The sequence below is a fragment of the Alosa pseudoharengus genome, unplaced genomic scaffold, assembly GCF_046254945.1.
Source record: "Alosa pseudoharengus isolate Yale_2024_CS ecotype anadromous, Long Island Sound unplaced genomic scaffold, YU_APseudo_1.1 YU_APseudo_1.1_scf_2, whole genome shotgun sequence".
NCBI classification, from domain to species: domain Eukaryota; kingdom Metazoa; phylum Chordata; class Actinopteri; order Clupeiformes; family Clupeidae; genus Alosa; species Alosa pseudoharengus.
In genome coordinates, this window is record NW_027468663.1 from 35315392 (window position 1) to 35338088 (window position 22697).

At 43.0% G+C, this 22697-nt stretch overlaps 2 protein-coding genes across 2 annotated transcripts in view; one reads left to right on the plus strand and one right to left on the minus strand.

Moving 5' to 3' along the window:
* The window catches only part of LOC143133479 (multiple PDZ domain protein), a 41870-nt gene extending 24366 nt beyond the window's left edge, over window positions 1-17504 (minus strand). Inside the window, 16 exon segments of the mRNA XM_076293241.1 lie at window positions 654-794; window positions 2949-3158; window positions 3499-3654; window positions 4089-4274; window positions 6241-6387; window positions 6637-6716; window positions 7125-7323; window positions 11217-11305; window positions 11397-11499; window positions 12215-12415; window positions 13121-13236; window positions 14393-14619; window positions 15060-15196; window positions 15541-15717; window positions 16906-17087; window positions 17501-17504. Coding sequence (XP_076149356.1) covers window positions 654-794; window positions 2949-3158; window positions 3499-3654; window positions 4089-4274; window positions 6241-6387; window positions 6637-6716; window positions 7125-7323; window positions 11217-11305; window positions 11397-11499; window positions 12215-12415; window positions 13121-13236; window positions 14393-14619; window positions 15060-15196; window positions 15541-15717; window positions 16906-17087; window positions 17501-17504 — 2355 coding nt within the window.
* A 1939-nt stretch (window positions 17505-19443) lies between these two features.
* Window positions 19444-22697, plus strand: part of adgrl3.1 (adhesion G protein-coupled receptor L3.1) — a 92876-nt gene continuing 89622 nt past the window's right edge. The window contains exon 1 of the mRNA XM_076294794.1: window positions 19444-19833. The gene's annotated coding sequence lies outside the window, so the exon portion shown is untranslated. The remainder of the gene's footprint in view (window positions 19834-22697) is intronic.

Sequence of the window (22697 nt, forward strand, 5' to 3'; positions counted from 1 at the left end):
TGGACACACAGCACACACACACACACACACAGCACACAGAAAACAACAACAGCAGCCTATAGAACAACAGCAAGCGAGACATCCTAATGTCACAATGTAGCACAACACTGAAAAAAGACAGCATCATCCTCATCATCATCATCTCTCTCTCTCTCTCTCTCTCTCTCACACACACACACACACACACACACACACACACAAACACACACACACACACACACACACACACACACACACACATACACAGACACACACGCATAAACACACATACACACACACACACATACACAGCACATCATGTTTCTTGCTGGACTTTGGTCCAGTCATCAGATCCTGTGCTCTTGTAACCATCAAGAAAACCTGCACTTTCTCTTTCCACTAGTGACCCACTCTCTTCCTAAGGAAGTCTTCTCACAATCAACATCTACTGCGCCCTTTCTGTCCACCTTACCAACTAACAGGAAAGCATGACAAGAAAAAATGCATACACTTAACTTCCTACAGCGTATACACTGTGCACAGCCTTGTTCTCTGGGGCACAACAGGTCAGCCTTGCCCAGGTCAGAATCACTACTGGTATGTTGCTGTGCTGCTTGCCTGGATTATGTGTAAAAAGAAGATAGCTGTATTTCAGAGTGGTGGAAGCAGTTTACCTCTGATGCAGGACTCTGCCGCGCTCTCTCTGCGACGCTGTTGCTGCTTAGGGCAGTCCTGTGCCTGATGTCATTCTCTGTTTTGGTGTCTTGGGCCCCGCAGGTGGTCTCAGTTGGCAATTCCGGCGCATTACAATCACACTGGCAGCGAAGAATTAAACAAACAAATGATTAAAGTTCAGTTCAAAAGTAATAACCGATAATGAGCTCAGGCAGGAGGAGGCAGAAGGGTGTCTAATGTGTTTCCAATAAAATCTTCAGGAGCCCACAGCACACACACTCACACAGGGGTGGTATTGTGTTCAGTTTGAGTGGCATTAAAAATTCAAACCTGCCTGCAACCAGACACGAGGTTGCCTGTTTCTAAGCCACGACACACAACAAAAAGCCTGTCGACCAATAGGAGATCAGATACACATGTACACAACATACAGACCAAATATAGAACCAGAACACCTAATGAACCAGACAAAACCAATCGACCACCCAATAGAGAGCATATGGTGGATATCGCAGCTACTTCTGATTTGGGACAACTCGGTGAAAACAAACGCATGGATAACTGATGTGAATTCAAAAATGGCACCACATATTCGGCGAGTCGTGGCATTTTTCCACGAGCCAGCTGGTCTCTCACTCAGCTGTCATCAACTTCAGACTATAATGCTTCTGCCATTTTGTCTAGCTCATCAGAATAGTTGTGACATCTTCAATGAGCAAATACAACTACGTGGTTTTGTTTTCACCAAGTACAACCCATACACTGTGCTTTCTGACAATATGATTTTATCCTCCATAGAGCCAGAAGACAACATAGACTCCAACAGATTTTGTGTGTATTTTGTGTTGCAAATCACACATTTATCAACTAATAAATCAATATTGGAATGTTTGAATATTAAAAGATGCAAATAACAGTATTCATTAATATATTACATACATTAAGGCAGGGGTGGGCAACTAATTTCCCCAAGGGGCCACATGACAAACTGGGACTGTTGAGGATGGCCGGACCCAAAATACCGAACTCAAGTCTGAACTCAATTCTGTTCAATTCTATTCTGTTCTTGTATAACATTAAGTAAATCATATGGTTTTGTTTACTAGTCGTAAGAACAGATGAAGATGTGAGGGATTTTTTGACATTGACATTTTTTTCAGTTTTCAAAGACTGATACAAAGTACTACAATATCTATATAATTAGGCTAGGTCATGAAAATGTGAAGGAGTCAGTACAGCCGATAGGCTTGTGCCACCATTTCATCAACACTCAGCAATATTTCATAATTAAATCATTACCATCATTAAATTAACTCTATGCAGAATTAGACTACGAAAATGTGGAGCAGACAATAGTAGGCTGTCATTAGTTAATCAACATGCACAAAGAAAACTATTTTTAAAATGTAGGCTATGTTTTTGCTTTAACTTTATGCACATAACTGTGATGTCAACTCGCTCTGTGTGTTGAGCCGGCTGCTTCAAGCAACCTGTGGGTAGTAGCATCATACTAGTTCGCTAACATAAGCTTTGCAAATAAACTCAGACATATTTTGGTTACAATTATGGGGTTATCCGATTGTAAACTGTCTATCTGCCAGTAACGTTTTGAAATGAACACTTCGTATCGCCAACGAGCAGCAGTAGGAGTTCCTTCTAACAACCTTTGCGGTGGTGAACGACGCAGACATACTGTAAGAGACACAAAACTTTGAAAGGTTTACGCCGACATAAATTGTGTCGACGCAGAAGCATAAATTCTATTCACCAGCACATCAGTGAAGGTGTTTACGTCGTATGCATCCACGCACAAATGTATGGGCGTACAAATAGCAGTCGCTTTCAAAATAAAAACAACGATATTGATTTGCATGCATTATCTTTATGCTAGGCTCTTGACTATTGTTCTTTCAAGGACCTTACGCGGGCCGGTCAGGGAAAGCCCACGGGCAGGATGTGGCCCGCGGGCCGTATGTTGCCCATGTATGCATTAAGGTATCAGAAATACAGTATGCTCTATTTAAGAGCATTTCACTAAAAACAACTATACAATATCTCATGAAGAAATAACACAGAATATTCAGTGAATAAATACAATCTATCAACAGGCTTATTCCATTTGGATTAGAGTGAGTCAGGTTGCATTTTTTGCCATTTATTTGTAATTCATTAAATGGAATAGACCAACAGCCTTGCTACCATATTCCTAATTAATTGTTAGTAGGTTTCATCAATGGTTATCAAGAGTTCCATCAATGGTTATCAAGAATCTAAATCCCGAATGCTCGACTTACTGGTAAAGGTTTGGCCACACCAATCCGTACAGTGCCGTAAGCAGTGCTCTTTAGGACCTGAACAGCATGGTCTAAGCTGGCATGGCGAAGGTCTGTGTCATTAACGAACATCAGCCGGTCGCCTGGTAACAAACGACCATCTCTTTCTGCCAATCCACCAGGAACCAGCGAGCGAATCACAATCACTGTCTTAAGTGGGTCTTCTGGGTCCTAGGTCAGAGTGGGAAAGAAAGAAAAACATAAAAATAGAAAGAAAGAAGGAAAGATTGATTCTCTCATTGTTTCAAATGACTGATCTTAAATGTCATGAAAAAAGTCGATTTCCGTTCAAAACACAGCCGATTCAAAAAAGTGCAATTCCAACATTATGTGCCTGCATAACTTGGATACCACAATGCCTATCTTCCACAAGGACAAACATGAAACAAAGCTTTTTCTCCGAGAAATCAGGCAATCATTACAATACGTGGATCCCTTGATTGCTGTTACTGCAGTGTGTATGTACAGTACAGTAGGTATAATGGCAGTGATTGGTGCGTCAGCTACATGCCTGATAGTCCAGGATGCTGAAGCCCAAGCCGGCCTCCCCCTTCAGCAGCTCGTACGTCTGCACCTGAGTCTCCCACATGGCCAGAGGGGACAGGCCATCCACCTTCCCAGAGTCCTGTGCGTCCTTAGGGGTCACACTCACACAGTTCTGCTCAACCTGTGGAACAGCACACAAGACAGTTGAGATGAAAGAATTCAACACATTGGGCTACACTAGTCTGTAATATTTTGTTTCATTACAATTGCTATGCTATTTTTACACTATTTTTACCAGTTTAACATTGACGTATGACCACTGTACATGCTGAACAAAACCATAAACTTGCAATATTTAATCATCATCCTATGCTGGCTATGTATGTTCCAGCGTAACACTAGCTCCTAGCATACTGAATTGGCATGTAATGTTTAAACTAAAATATATCTGATTCCACAGCTTTGATAAGGTCAACATTTAGGACATGTGGCCAATGTATCACCGGTCTCCAATAACGACTGTTAAAGTCATTAGAGCTAATAAACACCTGGCCTAATCTTAGGGTTTGATGGCACTACTATCATAGTGTAAGCGATACAAACACACAAGGATACCATTTCATTGAACTCATGGAGGAGTTCTTTGAGGGAGAGCTGCAGGTCACGTTCGTCTTCATTCTCCTGCGTCCGGTCTGGGGGCGTAACAGGGTGGCAGCACACCAGGCACACCTGGAGAGGGAGCTCCTTCAGCAGACTCACCACCTCCTTGTGAGTCTCTCCCACCACACTGATGCCGTTCACCTGCCAGGGTTGGGCACACAAGCGACGAATACTGGACAGGTCAACCATGTCTGATTCTAAACAACACTGAAGTGGCTCCATGAATGTTTACAAATATGGTTGCTACAGTCCAGTGCACTTTGAATAAACTTTTTAGTAATTACAAACCAGTGAGTGTAACACAAAGCCCACAGCTTTATATGTCAAACATGCAGATAACCATACAGAGAGTCCGCTAAGCTCACTTCAAAAGCTGAGCTAATTAGCAGGTTTTAATGGCTGACACAATACATGGGAGGGATTGTACAGTCTAAATCTGGATTAGTGAAGACTACCAGACACAGGAACCCATCTGGATTATGCATGTCAAACATCACAACTAATAATTGTTACAACTTACTGACACAGGTAAATGTAACTGCATTAAATAATACAAAAAAACATATCCCTGCATTATCCTGTGCTGTCAAGGAAACACCTGTGCCGTGCACCCCACTGATGTGAAAATGAGTGTCACTGAATGTCATGGTTAAATCTCACTATGACAATCGGTTCTTTAGCTCTGTGTCTGCTGAAGCTTCTTCTCAGACACAAAACTGAAGCTGCTCTTCACGTCAGTGAGCCATGTTCTTATTGGCTGTATGCAGCTCCATGGACCGAGGGGACTGTTGGCTGCAGAATAAGTCTGCTATTATACCACTGTAGGTCATGGACATCTATTTTTACTACCTACCAGTTAATATGTTTTATATGTGGATTTTATTTTTTGCCAAGGCCGCTGAATACTTGGTATTACAATGACAGAGAACTTCTCGTCTGTTGCAGAAAACATACTTGTCTCCCTTGAATACATGTCTTTGTAAATGTGTGCGTAACTGCATCATAATCCTTTTGAACAATTAAAGTAATTGTCAGTTTATATGACATGGTGTTGAGAAGAAATGATTGTATATATCGACACTGCATATTTATCGAGACTTGATGGTAAAAGTTTAATCACAGATAGAAATAAATTCTGCATTAGAGTTAACGTGTGATGAAATGCTCAGAGGTTCTTCATAGTAGGAAAACTATTATCGGCTCTCATTTGTCCTGTGCCATGTTGAACACAATCCTTCAAAAGGTAATGGACTGGAACAGCAAAAGAGCCTGAGACCTGATAGAAGTGTTTTGCTGTGGATAATTACCTGTGCTACTAACGTCACTGTACACAATTATATTTACACCAGTGAAAACACAGTGGATAGATTGCAACTGCTCATGAGAAGTGAAAGATTACATTTTCCATGCTGCTTCAGTATTTAGCTTGCAGGTCTGCTCATTTGTCTGTGTGTCCCAGTCTTAATCAGTGGTGTATGTATATGCAGTATACAGTAATTATACATAATACTGAGGTGTGGTATGGTGTGGTGTGGTGTGGTGTGGTGTGGTCTGGTGTGGTGTGGTGTGATGTGGTATGGTATGGTATGGTGTGATGCGGTGTGGTGTGGTGTGGTCCGGTGTGGTGTGGTATGGTGCGGCGTGGTGCGGCGTGGTGTGGTGTGATGTGGTGTGGTGTGGTGAGGTGCGGTGTGGTGTGGTGCGGTGTGGTGCGGTGTGGTGCGATGCGATGCGGTGTGGTGCGGTGTAATGCGGTGTGGTGCGGTGCGGTGCGGTGTGGTGTGGTGCGGTGTGGTGTGGTGTGGTGCAGTGCGGTGTGGTGTGGTGTGGTGCGGTGCGGTGTGATGCGGTGTGGTGCGGTGTGGTGCGGTGTGGTGTGGTGTGGTGCGGTGTGGTGCGGTGTGGTGCGGTGTGGTGTGGTGTGGTGTGGTGCGGTGCGGTGTGGTGCGGTGTGGTGTGATGCGGTGTGGTGCGGTGTGATGCGGTGCGGTGTGGTGCGGTGTGATGCGGTGTGGTGCGGTGTGGTGCGGTGTGGTGTGGTGCGGTGCGGTGTGGTGTGATGTGGCGTGGCGTGGTGTGGTGCGGTGTGGTGTGGTGTGGTCCCCACCTCTAGCAGCTCGTCCCCCAGCTGGACGCGACCGCTCTGCCCCACAGGCCCCTCGGGCAGCATGGAGCAGATGTAGTGACGGCCTCCCCGTGCCTCCAGACTCACACCCAGGCTGCTGCACTCAGAGAACTTCTGCACCTGCACCACCTTTGCACAACACACACACACACACACACACACACACACACACACACACGCACACACACACACACACACACAAACACACACACACACACACACACACACACACACACACACACACACATGTGAGCAGACATGCACACACTTATACACATACAATCATACACACCATTGCTGTGAAACTGTATTAATGAAATAACTTGTGACTAGAAATTACTTGACTAGATTTGTGATTGTTTAAAGTAGTGTACCTACCATTACTTCACTCTGGTCCCCAACCTTGTCCTGCCATCTATTTCTTAGCTGCACTACTTCAGCCTCTGTGAGTGTCACTCCTAATAAAGCACACATTATTTTTTTCATATATTTCCACTGACAAACATACACGGTAAGTTTAACTAGGTAATAATGGGTCTATTCATACACCATGGGCCATAAGTGTTACACTCTATTGAGAAGCAATTATACACACTATTATACCCAGTAATAGCTTCATTAGAGCATTTAGCGTACACAAATGAGAAATTCTATTTCACTGAGCATGCTGCTTGACTTACTTCTCTCCATGGAGCTGGTCCTATTGATCATGACAGCCTTGTCTTTCAAACTTAAACAGTAATTTTGAATCTTCTCATCTGTCATTCAACATCACAGGAGAAGGAGAGGGAGAGGTGAGTGATTGACTGCGGTGCAGTATGCAGTATGTATGCTGAAAGAGTGAAGGGGAGGGCTGTGAGGTGTACCGTGGTCGGTGCTGAAGCTGATCTTGCGGTTCTGGTTGGCCTTTGATGTGCGTGGAGGTTTGGGGATGGCCGGGAGGGGCGGCGCTGGCTGGACCGTGGAGGCCCGCCTCAGCAACGTCAGGCAGACCGTCTGGCCCGTCTGTCGGAGCAGATGCGAGGCCTGCTGCTCAGTGTAGCCCTGCAACCTCTGGCCGTCCACCTGGACAGCAGCACAACACAGTCACACACACACGCCCTCTTTTCGACATTAGTCCTGTGCAACATCATTTCTCAAAACCACTTTACACTTTAGAGGAACTACCGGTATGCACATTTTCCAATATATTTGGTGTCCTAGCTCAATGACTTTAATTCATCCAAAGGAAAATTTCACCCTCTTTCTCTAGGAAGCTAGCTTGAGCCAGTATCAACACACCAGTCACAGTACTATTGACAGTTAAAACATAAAAAAAAAAGCTAGCTTTCTTTTATGCATATTGGAGACATATTATGTGCAGCTGTAAGCTGAGACAGTTCTAGCTCTTCTGCTGGATTTCACGCCCCCCGACCATAAAACTACACCATAAAAAGCTAAGCCAACTAATGGAAATGTTGTATGTAACACCCACCAACGTAATAACTTCCCACCAACATAATAAACCACCAACGTAATAAAAATTCGGCACAAACTCAGCACATTTTAAACGTAATAATCCTGCCAATGTAATAATTTCCCACCAATGTAATAACTGTTGCCTACTGCCAACATAATAACCCAATTTCCGTTTGCAGGAAGTAATTACGTTGGTGGGAAGTTTAAAAAATGATTACATTAACTTCCCACCAATGTAATAAATCCCCGATGTAGTGATATTACATCTGTCTTATCAGTTGTAAAGGTATAGTTGTCAATAATTGTCACCATCTAAACCATCTCATGACCATAAAACTTTGTAGCCCCCCCCCCCAATCAACTTATTATTCATCACCTTTACTTGGACCCAAGCAAAGCTACATGGACACCCCTTGTGATCTTTTGTTATTATTTCACTTAAATAAAGGTCATAATTGCAGTCTGTGGCAGCTCTAGAACCATATAGTAAATATTTTTTAAATGTAGTATATTTATAGGGACAGGTCCCAGACTCTTCATGGAAAGTTGATTTGTCATCCATTGTGTTTTTGCCTTACACATAGTTCAACACCTTTAGTGGGGGCCAAACAGATTACTGCATAGGATATCATTGTCTTTCTACCTTTAGTTATTTTCCTCACCTTTTTACTGGGGGCCAAGCAGATGTGAATGCACCCATTGTGTTTCTGCCTTCTCTTACTGGGGGTCAAGCAGTAAAGCTACAGTGTTTCTACTCTTCTGACTTATGTTTTTTTAATAAATCGAGGTGTTCCAATATACAGAATTAATGGACAAGGCGAATGGTATTAGCCAAAACAAGAGCCTATGATATGATGTAGCCAAAACAACAGCCTATGATGTTAAAGGAGTGGGAGCAATAACTTCTAACACAGTAGGGTAATATGTCATGTGCAGCATGATCACATGAAAATCGCAATCAACCCAATTATCCTACAGATCATAATACTATGCAATAGCCTGGCTGACCGGGCTACAGTGTAGCCTACTGCCACAGCTCTGCACGGTCCAAATGTAAAACCAAACAGAAGTCGCAGCATGCTCGCCGAAAACACGGTTGTGCAAACTATCTGTTTTAAACTTTTCCAGCCTTTTGTTGCCCCTGTCCCAAATTTGTTGAGACGTGTTGCTGGCATCAAATTCAAAATGTGCTAATATTTTCCATAAAATATTCACATTTCTCTCCTTTAACAAATGATATGTTGTAGATATGATTTGTAAATCACAGCATTGTTTTTTATTCACATTTTACAAAGCGTCCCAACGTTTGGAATTCAGGCTGTATAAGAATGTTGCCAAATAAATATTCCATTTGATGTCATAATGCACTCAAGCAGACATACATGGCAGTTAATATAAGTTCTAGATTACACAGTAAAATTTTAAAATGACTTGCAGTAATATTTTACTCCTGAAAATTAGTGACATTTGTTTTGAGTGCCTGGCCCCAGAGGTCAAATATAAAGTGGCTCCACGTCTGAAAATGAAGTTTAGAGTCTCTAGAAGCACTGGACAAAATATCATACTTTAGTCATAAAATGCACAATATGTTTTATATATGAGCTTATCTGCTCCACCACTAAGTTCAAATTCAATTGAAATCACAATTTCACTCAACTCAAAACAACTACAATTAGTGGGAGTAGTGTTCTGCGAGTGAAGAAAGAGAGGGAGGTACATAAGCCCATGCCAGACTCATTAATGAAAATGTTACATTGTTTTAGCTCTAATGTGGGAACCTTTTTGAAATAGTCAGAGCTCTCGGGAACAGACCAGACCCACAAGTATCATCTTTTAATTAGTATCACTGGGTCTTGGAGAAGGTTATACTCAAGTAAAGTATGCAAGTATAGTGATTATAACGACAGAAAATAACATAGTAGTTATAACATAGAATAGTGATATAATATGCTATAGCCTAATACCCAAAACTCGATTAATGAACAAAATGCTTGGGAAAATGAGCAAAAAGTTTGGGAAAAGCGTGACGGAATTTGCCACGCTTCCTTCTTCAATCAGTCAGGTTACTTATTAGCAGTCTACCTGCCGAAGTTGCAGCATCGGCGTTACTCCGCTCACAACCCACCACCTCCCCTTACGCCTCCCGTCTTCCATAGTTAAAGAATAAAGGGCTGTATGGCGAGATCCTGCTCGACTCCTGCCTGTGCAGTCGACTCCTGCACGATTCCGCAAAAGGACTCCACTACAAAAGGTTCCACTACAGGACCATGGCCAGAGACTTCACCAAACATGCTCTTCTATTATGCTATTATGTCTTTATGCAAATTCCGTAATGTGAACTAGTGAAACATAAGTTAGAAGGGTAGAGACAGCGCAGCTTTACTGCTTGGCCTCCAGTAAGAGAAGGTAGAAACACTTTGGGTGCATTCACAACTGTGTGGCCCCCAGTAAAAATGTGATGAAAATAACAAAAGGTAGAAAAATAATTATTGCCTATGCAGTAATCTTCTTGGCCCCCACTAAAGGTGTTAAACTATTTGTATGGCAAACACAATGGATGCCAAAGCAACTTTGCATAAAGAGTCAGGGACCTCTCCCTATAAATATACTACATGTACATTTGTACATTTGTACATTTTATTTTTCATGTAAACAGACCTTACTGTTCTGTACTGACCCTAGGCAGATGGGTCAGGCTCTTGAGTCGTGGATCTGCTCGAGGTTTCTTCCTACATGTATAACACTCTGTAAAGCGCCATGAGACATGTGCAATGTTTTGGCGCTCTATAAGTGATATTACATTTAAATTGAAATTGAAAAACTATTTACTACACGGTTCTAAGGGCTGCCACAGACTACAATTATGGCATTTATTTACCGGTAAGTGAAATAATAACAAAAGAACACAAGGAGTATCCTTGTAGCTTTTGCTTGGCACCTAGTAAATGTGATGAATAATAAGTAGAGATAAGTAAGGGGGGGGGGGGGGGGGTATAACGCTTTGTGGTTATGAGATTTTAACAACTATACCTTACAACTGATAAAACAGATATAATATCACTAAATCAGTGATTTATTACATTGGTGGGAAGTTAATGTAATACTTTTTAAACATTCCCACCAACGTAATAACTTCCTGCAAATGTTGGTGGGAAATTGAATTATTACATTGGCAGCAGGCAATAGTTATTACGTTGGTGGGAAATTATTACGTTGGCAGGATTATTACTTTTAAAATATGCTGATTTTGTGCACATTTTTATTACGTTGGTGGTTTATTACGTTGGTAGGAAGTTATTACGTTGGTGGGTGTAACAGTTGTATGCTTATCTTATCTCTAACATGCGTAAAGCACCATAGAACAAAGGATAGAGCAGCAGTGAATACTGCTGAAGTACATAAGGACCCTTCGCAGCCATGTAAAAAACAACACACATTAATTGTTGCAATATAGAATTCTCTATCAATACAGATGCATAGAGAGCATGTGATGAACTCACAGATAAGATGTGATCTCCAATGTGCAATTGTCCATTCTGGTCCACTGCACTGCCCTTCTCTATACTCTTGACCACAATGCCACTGGAATCTAGAATGTAAGGAGAGAGGTCATCATGCCAGGACGACTGTAGTGGCAGCAGCCCACGGTGACTAAAGACCATCAGGCCCCTAAAGCATACCTGAGCCAGGGGGGACTGAGGTTCTGCCAACAGTGAGTCCCAGACCGCGTGCATTCTTAGTAAATCTCACATCATAGGTCTTATCCTTCTCAGGTTCAGAGAGCTGCAAAGAGAGTCAAACACGTCAACATGCAGATTACTGGCAGAGATGCTTCAGTGGAAAAGAAATTGGGATCTTACTGCTGTTTGCCAGACAAAGCTTTTGGAGCCATCACATCACATCCCTGACATTGACAAAGTAAGGCACTTTTTCAAAGAAGTGCCTATTCTTCCTCTGTGTGGTCGTCTGAAAAAGCAGTTATTCTCGGTAATGTGTACTTGTCTCCAGATTTAGGGTGCATAGCTATAGCCTTGGTGTGCTACCAGAACACGGACGCAAGCATACCTCATTCACATCTAAATCTGTAGTCATCACCAAAGCACTTTAGGCTAATCAAGTATCATAGAGCAAAGAAAAAGTGCAGGCCTTATAATCCAACACACTTGTTGTTGAATTTCTTATGCGTGTGCTGAATAAAAAGTATTGGATCAAGCCACAGACTATTCCAACCAGTCACGCTTCCTCAGAAGCATGGAATGAAGAGGTGTGATTTGATTGGCTGTTGAGTATAAATAATAATAATAATAATAATAATAATAATACATTTAATTTTTATAGTGCTTTTCAAGACATGCAAAACCACTTAAATATCAACAACCTTTGCCCAAAACACACGCACACACACACACACACACACACACACACACACACACACACACACACACACACACACACACACACACACACACAAAATCAAACAGGATCAGTTCAAACTCACTTTATGCACCTGGGCTGCTCTTGTCTCTTGTTGCTGGGTAACAGGGTGAGACAGGTCGTTGTCCGTGGTGTCTCTGGCGATGAGCAGTCTGACCCTGGTGCTGGCCTGCTTGAGCACCTGTGCCACCTGCTCACTGCCCATCCCTGCCAGGTCAGTGTCACCAATCCGCAGGATCAGATCACCACTGCGCAAGCGCTTATCCTGCACACAGCACAACGGAACTCAGTCCCAGGCAAACAGCTGATCTGGGATCAGCCTCCTCTGGCTTATGTGTTATGATTGTATCAAGACTAAGCAAAGATCAACACAGCCCTAACAGCCCAGAGGCACACCTCCAGTAGTCTTAACAATTCACAATTTAAAACCAGTCAGGTACTTCAGTTCAAGATCCCTCAACACCTCCACTAGACATTACAGTAATGTCCTTCAAAGCATGCCACATACAAATCACAGATGTGCACATAATCTTAGTGCTTCAAATTCTATCAAACAATTACGAAATAAGAAATCTAAATCAAACAGCCTGACCTAAAGATGTCCTTTATTTGAGCAGTTGCCATTGGCTAGCTAGGTAATATGAGGCTCGTGGCCACAATATCATGGAACACAGCAGTACCAGTAGACCAAAGGAAACCAATATGGCGGCCTTGTATTTTGTTGACAATTCCCAAAAGACCCCCATGTGAACAAAGGATTTGGGTGCTATCACTAGCCAGTGAGACAGGATTGCCATCAAGTGGTCACTGTGGGGTCAAGAATCAAGAAGTCCCATCCTTGTGGAAGGTTTGTTTGGGCAGAGCCAGAGTGAGTCTACATTTCAGGACTGTTCCAATAGGCTGTCCAATGTGATGAATAAATATGGATTACACTTCACAACATGAAAACAGGTCAAACGGCGCACGTTACCCGGTCAGCCACTCCCCCGGGGAGGATGGTCTTGACCATGATGCCTGAGCTCTGGCTCTCCACAATCCCAAAGCCCACGCCCGTGCCATCATTCTCCAGCTCAATCGCCTGGATATTCCTAAACTGGGAGTGTAAGACGGAGAGAGGGGGGTTTGGACAGGCCTAGAAAGAAACACTCACTTTCTGTTTACCTCAACATTCACACAGGCTTTGAGCCAATTTAGATTGACACTGCAACGGTTATTATTTTCTGTAACATGGTGCGCAGGGGTTCAGGATTTGCAGAGTTAGCTTCAGCCAGTTAGCATCATGGTGGCGGCTGGCCACCACCTTTAAAATTGGCGTTCGACGTGCTCACTTCCAGCCATATTTTCACAAACAAGCTGCCACATTACTGGGGGACGTAAGAGTATGCTGTCCATGTGGATTGGCAGTTTCCAAGCTTGGAGGATCAGAATTCACATGGATGACGTAATTTGTGGCTTTTGAAAATGTGGGCAGAAGTGGGCACGTCAGACACCATTTTTAAAGATGATGATTAGGGCAGTGTTTTTCAACCTTTTTTGTGCCACGGCACACTTTTGACACTTAAAATGTCCCACGGCACACTAACATCCTGTGTGAAGAAAAAATAAACATACCATAGCCTAAAATTTAAAAAAATACACGATATGGCCTTATTATGGCTTCTATGCAAGACCTGCTCAATAAAACAAGCGCCCTCTGTTTCATTTGTAGGTGACTATATCTATTTTAATTGTTGTTATGAACTGGATGATGATGATTCTGTGAATACTGGATATGGGGGCCCCGTTGTACAATGCCTGCATACCACAAATAGTGCAATCATACAATCAATTAGAGCATGTGGTTATAAATTATTTGATGCAACAGTTGCTTTTCTGGACCAGTGAGTGACATTTGGGTAATTTTCTGCGGCACACCTGATGATCTCTCACGGCACACTAGTGTGCCCCGGCACAGTGGTTGAAAAACACTGGATTAGGGATCATCTTATTAGGGATCAATTAGGGATATTTTTGGCTGAAGTAGCTAGCCTAGCATCGGCCATTGAAATTAATTGGGGTGGTACTTCCTCTCTCTCTCTCTCTCCAGGTCTATATAATGCCTCCATGATAGTGCCTGTTATCAAAGTACATTGCAACGATACATTCTTATAACCTTATCCTGCAATGCAGCTGTTTCACCACATCAGACACACTGCAAAGCAACCAGATGGTTACAACACGTCTGCTCGCTAAGTAAGGAGCTGTTGAAGATGTCATACATTGTGGAGCTCTGAGAGGTCCTTGGGTAGGGAGACTGTCCTGGTCATCTGCGGGGTGGACAGCTGAGGGATGGGTCCTCTGGCAATGGTCAGCGTGACCTTGTCAGTAGTATTCTGCATGGCTCTCACTGCCTGCTCCTGGGACACGGCGGAGTCAAAGAGATGCCTGTCCACTGCCAAGATCTGATCTGCCGGCTTTAGACGACCATCCCTGAGAGATAGAGGGAGAGAGAGAGAGAGAGAGAGAGGGAGGAAGGGAGAGAGAGACAGAGAGTGAGAGAGGGAGGGAGAGGGAGGGAGGGAGATAGGGAGAGAGAAAATGACCACCGATTGCAATGCTTGATTTTTTCCTCTTTGGGCTAAATAGCATCCTACCTACACAAGTGACAGGAATATATGTATTGAATATGTATTGCTTATATGGTAGTTCTCCAAGTAAACATGCACAGCATAATTCCAACGATGATGGTGTTGCTCTTCTGCAAACAGCTCAAAGAATGACACATACTCCGCTTATATGGTAGTTCTCCAAGTAAACATGCACAGCATAATTCCAACGATGATGGTGTTGCTCTTCTGCAAACAGCTCAAAGAATGACACATACTCTGTTCAGACGTATATTGTGGTGTTTGTGCAAGTGTGTGTCATACCTGTATGCTACACTGCCTGGTTTGATCTCCTCCACAAAAATGCCCAGTCCTGTGTTCTTCTCTGTTTTAAGAGCCAGCACACTGAAGCCCAAACCAGTCTGGCCTTTAATCAGCTCTATACTGCCCACATATCGACCCTGCAACACACAGATAGCTCTCTTAAACAGAACCAGCTGCACTACAGCCTCCAACACCACCGCCCTGTAAATATGCTCTCAATGCAGGTTAATTTCTGTGGCGACTAACATTATACCCAGAACACCACACTGCAAGGCACTCAGTCCTTAGTCTTTACTCTGAAAACAAATCCCAGAACAATGCACACTATTTATTATTATCTGTGAAGTAATCCTGAATGTGCACAAAGTTATTCTGTATGTTTTCACATTGGTCAGAAGAGATCTGTTTCCACTGGAGATGGCACATGGCTCTGTGGGGGACACTTGTCAGGGTGGACATGCACGTTGGTTATGGGAGTCACCTGAGCCAAAGAGCGGATGGCATAGTCAAACTCGTCCTGGTCTCTGCTGGCACTAGCGGAGGGGAGAGGGTCCAGGGAGCCAGTGTGGTTCCTGGAGAGCTTCGATAGGGGACACGTCTCAGCATGCTGGGTGACTGGGTCCTTCATGGACTGAGATCGGGGCAACTTGCTGCCCTGCTGGACGAGATGATACATAACTATCAGTGCACAGATGGACAATGGCAATATACTGTATATCTGAAGTCATTTGCTCAGACACACACACACACACACACACACACACACACACACACACACACACACTGTCAGTGTAAACGGAAAGGTGCTCTAGGGGGACTGTTATGTCATATGTGTCAAAGCTATGAAGAATTATTGACTGCAATGAGCTACCTGAGAATTGTTTGTGTATGTAAATGAGAGAGGGCGAGACAGTCAGAGAGAAAGACAGACATGGCAAGGTAGAACGAATAACAATAAATTAACAAAAGGGAATTGAAAAGTTATAAAGATACAAAGAGAGCCGGAAAAGGAGGGAGACTTTGTAGCTAGTGTCTGCCCCTCGTCTCTGTGCTGCAGAGCTGCTGAGATAAGCTGATTACAGATCCTGTTTAGCTACCGCAGTGAGTAATTACAGTGTTATGTCCCTCCTAGTAAAAGGAAAGAGGCCGTAACACAGTGACCTCTCACCTTTACCTGGCACAACCTATCTTCATGAAGAACCTCAAGTAGGCACTAAGAGACAGTCAGCAGGTAGCATGGCATTTCATAACAATCAGTGGGGTCAGAATCTCCAGCAAATTATTTTGACTGTCCTTCATTTTGGAAAAAAAAACAGAGAGTGTGTATGTGTGTGTATTAGTGTGTGTGTGTGTGTGTGTGTGTGTGTGTGTGTATAAGTATAAGTATATATACTCTTTTGATCCCGTGAGGGAAATTTGGTCTCTGCATTTATCCCAATCCGTGAATTAGTGAAACACACTCAGCACACAGTGAACCCACAGTGAGGTGAAGCACACACTAATCCCGGCGCAGTGAGCTGCCTGCAACAACAGCGGCGCTTGGGGAGCAGTGAGGGGTTAGGTGCCTTGCTCAAGGGCACTTCAGCCGTGCCTACAGGTCGGGGTTCGAACCGGCAACCCTCCGGTTACAAGTGTGTGTGCGTGTGTGTGCCTCTCTGCATATCTGACAGGTCTGAAGCCATGTGTATGTGTAAGTAGGGGGTGTTGGGTTGTGTGTGTGTGTGTGTGTGTGTGACCTGTCTCTGTTTGTGTGTGATCTGTCTAGGGCTGTGTGTATGTTTCTCTGTGTGTGTGTGTGTGTGTGTGTGTGTGTGTGTGTGTGTGTGTGTGTGTGTGTGTGTCTGACCTGTCTGAGGCTGTGTGCGTATGGTCCCTGCTGGCTGGCCTCCTGCATGAGTAGGATCTGTCTGAATAGGGGGCTCTGCAGGACGCTCTTGAGCAGGTTGAGCTTCTCCTCTGTGGGCGCCTCCCCTCTCTCCTTCAGCCGTGCCTGGAGACGTTCCACCGCCGCCAGGGCACGCTGGGTGTCTGACAAACAAACAAACAAACAAACACAGCAACACTGCAAAACATGCTTTTCATATCCACTCTGCAACTTCAAATGGAAAGGGTTTCTTTTTATACATCCCTACAGAGATAGAATCTAAAATATCTACTTGAGAAAAAATACTCACATCCATTATTAGACTTTTTCATTTTATTCTCTTTGGTGTTTTACATCAATATCCAATTAATAGTTTCACTTTTCAGCTCCATTAAACCTATAATGGCAACAGAAACTACAACAGCATGTTCACACTTCTTTGCCTTAATGGTATGGCGTTATGATTGCTGAGTCTATGAGGCATGAATTTGCTTGTTATGAATGAGCCATGTATCAGTGAATGTTTGTGTGATGCTTGATACGACACTTGAACTGATGCTTATTTTGGTGGACTTACCCATGATGTCAGCCATTAATGTTGACCCCAGACACTTGATATCTTCTTTCAGTAATGTATCAGTGTGGGATATTCACTATCTATGGGACATTTATAAAGAAAATACATAATTTATCAGTGTGGGATATCCACTACCTATAGGACATTTATGAAGACAATATGTATAACCTAAGGGGCTGCGTAAAGGCAAGAATCTGGTGATACAATATGTATCATGATACAGGGTATACAATCACTGTGTGCCATGCATTTTTGCATGTCAACTATACATTTAAAATGTATAGTGTTTTTGAAGCCCCTACATGATGTGCAAGACTATAGGCTATGTACTAGTCGTATCTTTACATATGAACACAAGCCAACTTATGCACAATGGGAAATGGTGCACAGGCAATTCATGACTATTTTCAACCTATAGCAGGACCCCATATGGTCACTCTTTCTTTTAAAGTAATCTGTGTATATGTTGTGGGTGTGGGTCACACCGTGGTCTCTGCTATGGCAGGTACCTGGAGTGTGAGGAAGAATCTGTAAACAAGCTTGTTTGTACTTGGGTGTTCACTAATGCTCTTATTTAAAGGATTAACATCTGTAAATGGCCTTAACTATGGACTACAGTAATGAACTTAGACAGATGGCCTTACAACCATTTTGATTCAAGTGTTCACACTAACAGTTATCTTCTGGGCGTGCACATAATAAAATATACTAAAATATGGCGCATTAATATATTAAAAACTCACTATTCAAGCTAACACATGCACCTGCACATAGACCTATACAAGCATAGACAAATAAAACTAAAAATCTACCTATTCGATATTACTCATTATGACAGCCATTTACACTTGACATTCCGCCATTCATTTGAATGGCCTGGAAATGTAACTGCTTGAATAAAACAACTAGCGTCCATATATTTATAAATATTATAGGCTACCCGACTGTGAAGAACAGGGTTGGTAGCCTGTGAGACACGAGTAAGGCTGATTAACTTGACAGAAAGTAGGGGTTATATATTGATGGCGAGAAGTTGGTTAGCATACACATTAAAAAAAATACGTCACTTTAAAATCAGTGCCCTCGCCGATGCCTCCTGACTCTTTAACATAGACAGTGGACACCTACTGTCCTGAATCCCAATCCGCTTTGCTCACCTCCATTTCTCCTCCTTTCCTGGATCAATCAACAGGTTTCCCATGGGCTCAAACATCACCCGTCGAAGAAATAAATACCATTTGCTTACAAAACCAAAACCATAATATTGACTAAAGGTAAGTTAGTTTGAGTTTAAGACGTTAACTTTTTTTAACACAAAGGTTTTCTAAGGACGATAGCGAGAACAGCGTATGAATGACACTTGACAGCCACAGCGCATGCCCACAAAGCACATCTGAAGAGCTGAAATCTTGCGCCTTTAGTTCACAACGTGAACGCGCTCCTCCCACGTCTCTCACATTGGCTTCAATTCTACAATAAACGTTCACAGAATAATCTTGATAATACTTCTCCTAATATGTTTAATGGAGTGGTATTTTGCACGACCTTCCGAAATAGCATAGTCCTAGGCTATACATTTTAATTGGCCTATATTAGTCGTACCCTAGAATATTTGAAGAATATTATTTTGGTTGGAAATTAGTTTAATTAGAATACGATGGAAATTCCATAACATCATGATAGGTTGTGGGTGTGTTGTGCAGACTAAAATGACTCGTAAGGCTCGTCGTTAGCCTAAGCATGCCATAGTGTGAGTCTAAGGCCTAGGCATGCTTTCGTTGCTAGATGGAGCTCCAGCTCTTGAAATGTTGACTAGTCGAGTACCATTTCAGCCCTCAGTCCCCTCCTTCGCTGCATCAGACAGCACTGTACTTCCAAATTGGCTTGTCATTTTCTCTCAGCGCATTCTTTCGCAGGCAGATCGGGGTCCTCCACGCGTGGACGTTTTGAAGACACCTGCGAGGATAAATGCGTTTGGCCACTGCCGAGTTCAAGATCTATAATGCCGACGTGCTTTTAAGGGTGATTTGGATACAAAATAACTAGCTTCCAGTTTATCTGACGCTCATTTTCTAACGGGCGAAGGATATTCCATATTTCACTTATAACATCACAGCGTGTTAATGGCCGAAAACTGGAGTCATTAGAAGAAATAGCATCTTGACGCGAATAGTCATATACTGTCATCATACCCTATTATTTTCAACCCATTTTAATTGATATTCTACCGGAGGACTTATATCGGAACCGGAGTAAATAGCAATTTCGAGGCCATCCGCCGCGATTTCAATGGAGGGATCTGGACGCGATCATAGCTGCGGTAATGAGATGTGGTAAGACAGCGTTTTTTATGTTTTCATATATATTGCCATTTCATTCATAGCTTATTTGTGCAACGACGTAATTAATAGACATTGCGCTTCATGACAGCTGCATCCTTGTTTGTGATACGCATTGGCGAAGATACCTGATAAGAATGTTTAGGGCATTTGACACGCTAAATCATATCGTTGTCTGTGTGTGAAGTACCGAAGCATGGCTGATGCCTTTCGGTCTATCGTGTGTGGTTTTCTAATGGGTGTCGCTCAGTTAGTCCATTTTGTCATCAAGCGACTGCTTCTCAGCCTCCCTTGTAATGGAATCATTGCGTTAATTCATTTTGAAAGAAAGAAGGATTCAAGATAATAGAGTTGGCCGACGCTGCGGAATGTTGTCCATGGATGGGGAGGGTTGCAGGTTCTCAGTGACTTCAGGCATTTTCCTTTTCGCAGTACACCCTTTACATGACAACGGTCTCAACATCTGTATTCAGATTTAGAGAGAGGCATGTGTCCTTATCAGAGGGCCGTTTCTGATGGCACGGAAAAAATGGAGAGAATTGCATGACAAAGTAGCCACCTCCTCTAAAGCAGTACCACAGTAGTTTACAGTGTCCTTGACTTTGAACAACATTAACACTAACGGCAATAACGATGATTTGTTGGTGAAATGTGGTACTTGTTCTTCTTAAATATAGGCCTAGATATATTTTGACTACTGGGATCAAAGTAATGCATGTGGCCTACACATATATGTCCAGTGCTCTCCCTGTGTTTACCTCCACTGTAATGTAGCACATTGCCTTACTTGTAGGCTTTGCAGATATTAATTTCCAGTATTCTGTCTGTCTGTGACTAATAAATGATATCCCTTAAAGGTTGAATTAATTAAATCTTATAATCAATTTATTACTGTTTCTAACTTAAGCAATCGTAATCCATCATAGCCCATGGCGTCCTTCTCATTAAAAGTCAATCAATTGCTTGCCAGATTTGATCTGCCATACCAAGTCAGTCAGATAATCGGTGATTCACAGATTACCTCATGGTTTGAGGTAAGATAGTATTCATGGAGGTTGGTAACCACAGACGGAACTACAGTAGATTGGATGTAGGTTTCGGGCTAAAGACCTGTCAGTGACAGTATTGGGTTACAGTCATCTCTTTTCCTTTGACTGTTGAGGTAGTCTCCCATATTGTTTTGCACAAATGTCTGTTGACCAAATGAGCTACACTTGGACTGCCTAAACGTAAGTATCTTCATCTGTTACAATTAGTAGCAGAATTGCATCTGTCAGACTTAATAGGGAAAGCACAACAGGAGAGAGTCTGGATGCTGGTTTAGCCTCTGTGGGAAACAAATGTGTGTCTTATAATAAACTAGCATTTAGGGAATGCTAGTCATTGTTTGCAAACTGTTGTTTGATGAAGGCTTGTTGTTTACATGGAGGAAAGATGTGTTGGCCAAACCCAACAATGTCCACTGATCCAAGCACAACTTAGTCTGTTGAAGTTGATGTAAGTCTACTTTTTGCTTTGAATATGGAACCAGGGGCTCAGGCACAGCTGTCTCTGTCTTGGGAGAAGAGCAAGAGAGTAACTAGGGAACTGAAATACTGCTGTTCCAAGTATATACTCTGTTTACATATTGTAAGTCTCTCTTTCTCTCTCTCTCTCTCACACACACACTCGCTCTCTCATACACACACACACCCTACACTACACTACACTACACTTCCATGCAATTTCAAGCACACACAGCTTGGCCCAGCTGTTTAGCCACAAAATGCCAGCCCAAGGACATTTTATTTTTTTCTTCTCGCTTTGCCAGGCGAGGTCAGTCATGTTGCTTTATTTGATTGTACTCAAAACTTTTATCACTTTATCTTCACCACAGTGTTTCATGATGAATGCTGAACCCCCCCCCCCCCCCCCCTCGGCCACAGCCACTCTGATTCAATGGACTGTTGAAAGGTTCACAGATTTTTTTTAGAACTCGGCAGGAAATTATTCACAATGCTCCCTGGCATGCCTCATAAGGAGCAGCGCCCTGCCATTCTACAGCACCACCGGAGAGAGGAAAGAGCTTTGCGCACAATGCCTGTCACCTTAAGGAAAAACTGTTTTATGGTAGACATGAATGTGGCGGTTTGCACTTGACTGTGGACAGACCATTGTGAGTCACTGCCTGTGTGATGCAATGGGCTCAGGGACACTGAGGAGGGACACTGAGTATCCACTCAGGACTGAGGTCATCATCCACTGCAGCACACTTTGAACGTCCACGAAGGAGAACTCTTTACATAGCATGGTGACAACAGACGATATTTTGGCTACATTTTGGTTTATACTGGGTCTTCCATTGCTGCCTTGGTTATATAATGGGATACGGCGTGTCACTCAACAAGGTTTGGGGAACAACAGGCATAACGTCACTGTGCCTCATACAATACTGTTGTTTACACTCCAGACTCCCGTGCGTGCTGTAGATGGGCTGAGCCCTAATCTCCAGATCTGATTTGGGGAAATACAGAAAGGGATGACAAAATGCACATGATCCGAACTGTTTATAGAGCATGGGGGGTTTTTCCTGAGGTTTTGTATTGTACTATTGTATTAAGTGGATATCTATGTGTATAGCACAAACAAAATGAGTCTGTTTATTAGTTTAAGAGCATAATCTGAGTCACTGGGCTAATTTTGAAGTGGATTGTCTAGTGGCGCCTAGGTGCTGGACTGGTGGAATAGTGTCACGAAAGAGAGCTACTTTTGTAGCACGCACATTTACAACAGATCATTACCAACAGAGCTGTTTTGAACCCCCTCTGAAAGCAGTGTGTTTACTTTATGCTTATTTTTGCCAGAAGCCATTTTCTGAT